General features: G+C 48.1%; 1 protein-coding gene across 5 annotated transcripts in view; it reads right to left on the bottom strand.

The window, feature by feature from the left end:
• GDPD5 (glycerophosphodiester phosphodiesterase domain containing 5) overlaps window positions 1-7,989 on the bottom strand; it is a 190,774-nt gene that overhangs the window by 11,938 nt on the left and 170,847 nt on the right. For 4 of the 5 annotated variants that reach the window (XM_037376786.1, XM_037376785.1, XM_037376788.1 and 1 more), the window contains one exon: window positions 4,282-7,038. The exons of the other annotated variant lie outside the window; for it this stretch is intronic. In XM_037376786.1, the coding sequence (XP_037232683.1) occupies window positions 6,923-7,038 (116 nt within the window). In that variant the 3' untranslated portion in view covers window positions 4,282-6,922. Of the gene's footprint in view, window positions 1-4,281; window positions 7,039-7,989 lie in introns of those variants that run through there. 5 annotated transcript variants of the gene reach the window in all.

The following is a 7,989-nucleotide window of genomic DNA, read 5'->3' as shown; positions in this document are numbered from 1 at the left end:
AAGCTGAAAAATAAAATATGGCTCTGTAAGCAAAAAGACTCCTGGAGCAAGAACAGGGTGGGTCAGGGAGAAGCTGCAGTCCCCCTTGTTAATGTGTGATAATTAGGTAATTATGTCCTTGAGGATGATGAGGACAGAAGGGGAGGTCTGCCCCATGTGGCTTTCTGCACCCTCCCCTGTAACTCCATCCCAGTTGTTGGCTGAATTTTTAAACGGTTATAAGCAGGGATCAAAGCAGCCCTGGGGAAGCCCCACAAAGCAACGCTTGTACTGAAGATTGTCAGACCCCCTGATGTGATGCAGCCAGCCTTCTCTTGCCCAGCATCTCTTTGAACAACTTGTATTATTTCACATAGACAGAAGAGAAATATTAATAATAACCAGCCACTGCACATTGTCATCACAGTGCAATTGCCTTTTCGGGGGGCACCACCGCCGCTTTTGCTGGCTGGCTCCTTTCTGTTCTGCTCCCATCCCTGGGACAGAGGGCACAAGCTGGCATCCTGTTTGCTTCCAACATTTGCATATGAATCACTGGCAACCTGGAAGGGACTGTGGTTTCCCAGCCTGTGCAGTGGGCTGGGAGCGTTGCGGGGGATTTGCTCTTAGGACCTTCCACCCTGATAGAATTGGCACTGCCAGGCGGCACTGACTGACCAGGGGTGCAACCATGTCTATGCACAGGTGGAGCTAGAGATGACCGGGAGCGGGTCATCAAGACAAATGGCAGCACAGCACTGATCCTGCCCTGTGGGGCCCAGCAAAAACGGCTCCAGACTATTGGAAAGTCTTCAGCAAGGTTGCAAAACTGTCACCTCCTTACAGCCATAAAGCATGGGGCTACCAACCTGTTCAAAGCCAAACCTCAGCTTCAAGCAGTGTGTGCAGCCCCAGGGGTAGGGGGGACCAGCTACTACAGTTGTAAATGCACAAAGTTCCCACCACAAGAAGGCTTTCCAGGGTGCAGCTATCCCTACGCCCATGCCAAGCTGCCTGTCAAGTGGATTTCTACAGCCAGGCTGCACCTGGCCCTAGACCTTCCAGTTTGATGTCACCATGCCCCAAAGCAGCTGTCACCATGCAAAGGCTGTGTCACAACCCACACCATGGCCTTTCTGCGTGACACCAAAGGCACTAAATACCCCACAGAGCTGCAGGACATGGGGGTGTTGGAAAGGGGTGTCTGCTAGGCAGCACCACAGGAAGGACGCCTTCTTCAGGGGCAGGAGCTCAGCCTCTCCTTTGCGCCCACTGCCCTGGGTCTTCTCTCAGGGTAAACACAGAGATCAGAAGCAGTGATCTTACAATGGATCAGGACTCTCCCTTCTTCACATTAAACATGCCCAGCCCCTGGAACATGGCCCACGGAAGCCATTACGCACAAAGCTACAAGCATTAAAAAGGTGCAAAAGAGAAATACAAGTATATAGAACCAGGAATTCTGGGCATCTGTGAATGTAGGACCAAAGCTTCCTGAAGGAGCAGCAGAGGAGGAGTGCCAGGAGAAAGGAATAGGAAGAAGAACAGATGCAGTGAACCTGAAGAGAAAGCAAGGAAAAAAAGACTGAAAAGCACACGAGGAAGGGTCAAAGAGATTTTGGATAAAGCAGGGAACAGAGGCCACAGTGAGACATCTTGAGGGAGATGTCACTAGGACTTGATTATGCTGTGGTCTGTACCTCCCCACCACATGCCCAAGAGAAGGAAATGCATCCTGTCCAGGGCGGGCCTCTAGCACTCCTGGTACCACACCCATGGCTCCAGCTTGCTCCGGAGAGTCAGGACACCCCTCTTTTCGCCATCAGCACTTGGCAGAACGTGAAGGGCAGGTCACCAGCCTCCGAGAGAAGAAACTGAAGCAGGAAAGCCAAGTAGATGAGTAGGGGCAGAGAAGTAACTAGAACAGAAACAGGGTCCAGACAGAAGAGAGAAAACTAAGAAGAAAAAAAAACAATTTGGCTTCCTATTTCACATATGATCAATACTCAAACTAAGCTTGAAACCTGGTCAGGAGCTCAGGCAAGAAGAGGTTGCTTGCACCTGGAGTCCAGAAGGGGAACGAGCCATCAGCCTCATGTTGCTGCTGCTCATATCATGGCTAGAACTTTCACACGAACTTTGAAAGCTTCTAGCCACTACATCATATCAAGGCTTTAGCTGAGGTATAAGAGATCCTTCTTATGGCAGATAACTACATAGGTCTAGGGCATGGTCACAGCAAAATCACCTCACAGACCCCAGGACTACAACTCTACTGGCAAATTTAAAGGGTTAGAAAAAATCCCAGATACTACAAGAACTATCTCAGCTGCACCACAAAGCCCTTAAGGTAAAGGTCAGTTTTAGAAAGGAAGAAAAGAGTTAAATAGCACAATGCTGGGCTGTCCCAAGCCATTTGGGCTTAGAGCCAGCAACCAATCCTCAGCTCTTTTATTTGAACAACAGGCACAGCCTACATGACTCTGGCTTCTTTCCCTTTCTACTTTCAGTATCTTTCCCTAGGGTACAGCAACGACAGCCTCCAGTTAGGGATTATTCAATATTGTAGTTATCTGGAGCTCTACCCCTTCCCCTAAGGGCAATTTTCTATTTTAACACTCAGACGGTATTCCCAGAGCCAGCCAAGTTCATGACACAGTACTGACGACCCATCACCAACCAGTGAGATAGCACTGTATTTACTTTAATCCCTTTCAACTATCAGTTAAATGCAGCCATTCAGGGGCTGGAAAAAACAGCTGCTTAACAAAGAATAATCCCACGCTGACCAAGACAAGACCCTCTCTCACCCAAAGCACACACAGTCTGCAGCTGGGAGCAGATCCTGGGGTAAAGGATAAAAAAAACCCCAGAGCAAGCACCAAGCAAGCCTTTCCCTTAAAATACACTTTTAGCAAAGAACTGCTCAGGGACTTCCCAAGCCGGACCTTGCACCCAAGTCCTGTGTTTAATAAGTGCTAATGGATGTACAAGCCATTTATTCCTCTCCAAACTTGCTTATGGTTTCTGGCCTTCGCAGCACCCTGGGTCAATGACTTGCATAATGTGTGTTAAATTGCTTCCCGTTTGGTTTAAAACTCATGCCTGATCGATTCTATGGGTGCATCATTATCTCTACATGGCCACAAACACTGAAAAATTATTCTGTGGTTACTGTTTAAGACCTGGGTCTGCACAGCCACCTCTTTCCATGTGACTGCTTTTCAGCTACTGTCTTATAAGACTTGGATGGTAGAGAACTATAGAATCAGAAAATGATTTGGGCTGGAAAGGACCTTTAAGGGTCATCTAGTCCAACCCCCCTGCCACGGTCAGGGACATCTTCAGCTAGCATGAGGTTGCTCACAGCCCCGTCCAACCTGGCCTTGAATGTTTCCAGGGATGGGGCATTGACCACCTCCCTGGGCAACCTGTGCCAGTGCCTCACCACCCTCATTGTAAAAAATTTCTTCCTTACATCTAGTCTGAATCTCCCCTCTTTCAGTTTAAAACCATCGCCCCTTGTCCTATCGCTACAGGCCCTACTGAAAATTCTGTCCCCATCTTTCTTGTCAGCCCCTTTTTAAGTACTGAAAGGCCACAATAAGGTCTCCCCGCAGCCTTCTCCTCCCCAGGCTGCACAGCCCCAGCTCTCCCAGCCTGTCCCCACAGCAGAGGGGCTCCAGCCCTCTGACCAGCTCCGTGGCCTCCTCTGGGCCCGCTCCGAACAGGTCCGTGTCCCTTCTGATGCTGAGGACCCCCGATCTGGACGCAGCGCTGTGGGGGGTCTCAGCAGAGGGAGCAGAGGGGCAGAGCCCCCTCCCTCACCCTGCCGGCCACGCTGCTGGGGATGCAGCCCAGGGCACGGGCGGCTTTCTGGGCTGCGAGCGCACATTGCTGGGTCATGTCCAGCTTTTCATCCCCCAGCACCCCCAAGCCCCTCTCCACAGGGCTGCTCTCCATCCCTGCATCCCCCATGGATGCCAGGGGCTGCCAGGCACAGAACCTTGCACATGCCTTGTTAAACCTCATGAGGTTCACAAAGGCCCACTTCTGGAGCTTGTCCAGGTCCCTCTGAATAGCTTCCTGTCCCTCAGGCGTTTCAACGACATCGCTCAGCTTTGTGTCATCAAGAGGAGATGCAACACAACTGCACCAATCTCAAGAAGGACAGATCTCTAAACCTCCCTCTGGTCAAACCTTTAGGTCCCTCACGAAGCACAAAAAAGCAGAAACACAGAAAGAAGATCAAGGCGGCATCATTTTGCAAGCGAGCTCAGAACACAAAATAACATTGCAGACTGGCAGGGGAATACTAACAGTTTATTTCACAGAGCATTGCAGAGTTTATTTTGGTCTAGCTCTATTTTCATCAAAAAAGTATCATCCTTTTTTTTAAAAAAGGTAGCAAATATTCAGGACGATAATGGTAACAGACAGCGCATTACGCATGAAGTTTGGATCTCATCATTAAAAAGATTAAAGAAAAATGAATTGTGAAAACAACTCTTTTTTGGATTGCTTTTAACACTTCCAAGATTTTAAGCACTTGACCTTTCAATAAAGTAATCTCTAAGGATAAAAACAGACATGCAGGTGATTATCAACAGATGCTTAGATTTCACATCTCTGACTTGGCAACGACAATCCACCGGGAATGTTTCAATACAGCACCACATTAAAGGGAGAAGCAACTTTGTTTTCAAAAGCCTTCAAATCCACCAAAACCTTGCAGTTTTGCAGAAAAAACCCACAGTGTTTCACAGACTTGAGAGAGTACCATATAGAAGGACAGTATTTGGGGAAAGTAAAAGGAACCATGGACTGGGGTCTTATTCCACTTACATTCATAAAACCCCAGGGCAGATGCAAAGGAATTAAAGTCTGGATTTACACTGCTTAGAAGGTGCTTATTAAAGCATCACAATTCATATTTTCATAATCAATAGGGGCATTTTTCTTTTACACAGATAAGATGGCCACTTTTGCCCAAAATTCTTAGACACTAAGCCCAAGACTCTGGGGTTTCAAAATACTACTGCAGTACATCTTAAAAAAGATAGAGCTGTTCAGTGCTGCCAAAGCAAACTGCTCAGGCTGGTTTTATCATGGCTTATTTTTGGCCTTTCCAAGCCTGCTTTGGGTGTGTGATGCACATCAGCATCCCCCAGACCACCTTCTCCTCTGCAAGACGACTTCTCCCAGCCACTCACGGGCTCTACAACCCAGTTTGGCTAGCACCCGAAGACTCAGCTCCCATTCCCCCCACGGTAAACAACTTTGATGGTCCCACTGCTTTCAAGGCGGTGAATGCCAAGCTTGAAAGGAAGCTCGCACTCAAAGGGATTTCTCACGTTGCACATTGTGTCGACCAAAATCCAGCAAGGAAGGAAGCAACCCAATACCAGAAGGCCATGGGGACTGAGCCAAGGCCCATTCACAGCTCCAGCAGCCTTCTGGCTGGCTTCAGCTGCCTTGGGAACCAGCTTCGTGTGAACAGCCCAGTGACCCCAAACCAGGCTTCTCTCCATGATGTCTTGAAGGTCAAGAGCAGAGAGTTAAGACCACCCTTGGGCTGGCTGCGAGCCATTTCAGGGAGGGGATAAAATTCAACTACTATCTACTTAGTTTCTGACTTTTTTTTTTTTTTTTTCTTTTTTTACCTCTTTTAACCTCTGGTCTAGGATTTTGGTTTAAAGCCTTTTGCATTGGAAACACGCTGATGAGAGCTCTTGCTTTCATGAGCCTGTCAGCATCTGCTGCAAGATTGTCACTCCTTTGGAGGACATGAACATGCAGCTTTAAAGATCCTGCTTTTAAAGCAAGGAGGAAAGGTCTCCTTGCAGGAATAAATTATACTCCAGGGCTGCTTCACCTTCCAAACTATTTACAGCTACTTCACCCATGGGCATCTCCTTGGCCCAAAGAGGGGGAAGCTCATACTGCACCACCACCTTCTCTTCTTATGCAGGTGCAAAGACAGGGAAGCAAGGAGCAACTGCAAATGCCACTTAGAGTGGCAGGCACTTTAGCCAGATCAGAGCAGTGATGGTGCTCATGGCATTGCTTTTTGCAAGCCACCCAGGCTCCCGACAGAGCCCAAATCAGGGAGAAGACAGAAAGATATTTATTTTTTTTAAATAAAAAAAAAAGGGGGTGTGGGGGAGAGAAAGCATTGCCGCCAGCAGAGGCCAGCCTCCAGCCACCGCTCAGGATTTACCTTCAAGACTGCAGCAGGACATTTCAAGAAAGCCCTTTCCCTGTGAGCATCCAGTCTTTGTGGAAGTTGGACAGGACAGGAAGAAGGTGCTCAAGTGACTGAGCCAGCGCAACCCCTTCCCTGGCTCTGAACTTCAGCAGGGAAGAGCAGTGCTATCTCCTCTCCTAGGAAAGCTTCTCTCCTCCAAACAGTCTCCTGTTGCGTTAGAGCTAAAACTTCATTGCCCAGGAAAGGGGGAAAACAAAATAAAAAGCCAACCAAACAACCACCCATAATAAAAACAGCACTTCACAAGAACACCACAATGTTCAGCTACACAGTCGCTGCACCAAGGGAAGGAGTAGAGCAGGGCAAGAGGGAGAAAGGGGAGATATGTCCAGTGTGTTCTTTCTGTAACCCCTCAAAGGGAATCAGGCTATCACGTCAAGATTCAAATAACTTCAGCCATAAGGTCGAGGATTTAATGAACACGGTATTTCCACTCATGCCCTGGAAAAATTACACTAAAAAAAAAAAATATCAGATTTTCTACATATTTACAAAAATAAGCCCCCCAACCTCACAACCAGGGAGGCGGATCAGCTAGTGATAGGGTATGGGAAGGGGTCTCCGCCCAACCAGCAGTTCCTCAAAGCTTCCCATCCCGCAGCAAGCAGGAGCATGGCTCTCGCTGCCAGAGCGAATGTGTGGGACAGCCATGCACCAGGGTTGGACCGAAGCCCCTCAGTTCATCCGCAGCTTGGTATCCCGGTGATCCGTGGGTGTGACCATCTCGTTGGCATAGCCGTTCTCGGAGCAAAGAGACAGCTCATCTGTGGTCTCCACGCCACTGTTGATCTCTGGGGAGCACAGAGAAAGCAGGGACATCATCACAGGGGTGCAAGTCCCAGGAGCACACACACCCCCCATGGGGAAACCGAGGCACTGAGCAGCTGTGTGATTCCAGCACATGAGATCCATCTGATCCTACAGGGATTTCACCCTAACTTTAGTAACACTGCACCCATTTAAAATCAGTTCTGAACAGGATCTGCTTTCAAATAGGAGATGGCCTCTAAATTTCAGACCTTGATAATCCTGCCACCATCAGAGGCAAAACTAGACACACACACACACCCCACCCCACCCCCCATACACATGATGCTATGAGGCTGAATTAGTCACCTGTGAGAAAAGGGAGCAAAACACTCAAACGTAATCTCTACCCACATGGCCATTCTGGAAAAGGGTAGACTCTTATAGTCACTGGTTTCACTGGGAAAAAATGTGCAACCACCAGTGTTTTAATTGTAAACACCCTCCCTAAGCAAAAAAAAATTGTTTCAGAGGCACAAAACTTTAATATGCGTTCCCTGCCTCTGAGGATATTTTATGTCTAGAATAGTTGGGGAGGTTTAATTCTGCTGTGACCAATTGCTTTCCCTCTCTGGACTCCCTTGATTTACATCTCATTTTCAACCATCTCTAGAGGGCAGAATCAGGCCTGCATGTCACACGATAAGCTCTTTGAAGCAGGAGTCATCATTTTGCTCTGTGTGTGCACCCAGTACAATAAACCCTGACCCCGCTACAAGTCTCTAGACACTAAATACAGAGAAAGAAAACCCATAACAAAGCTCAAGGGGAGGTTATATTCACATTCCTTCAAACGTAAGTTTTCCAGCTTCATGCACCAACTTTACTCTTTTAAAGCTAAATGCTTCCCTCTTTGTACACGTTTCTGAAATCCTTCTTAGCGGTGGGGTGAGATGGACACATTGCCAGCGTGTTCCAGCACAAATCCTCTGGGA

The sequence above is a fragment of the Falco rusticolus genome, chromosome 2, assembly GCF_015220075.1.
Source record: "Falco rusticolus isolate bFalRus1 chromosome 2, bFalRus1.pri, whole genome shotgun sequence".
NCBI classification, from domain to species: Eukaryota; Metazoa; Chordata; class Aves; order Falconiformes; family Falconidae; genus Falco; species Falco rusticolus.
Note: the sequence above shows the minus strand (reverse complement) of the source record. Positions and strands in the feature narration are given on the sequence as shown.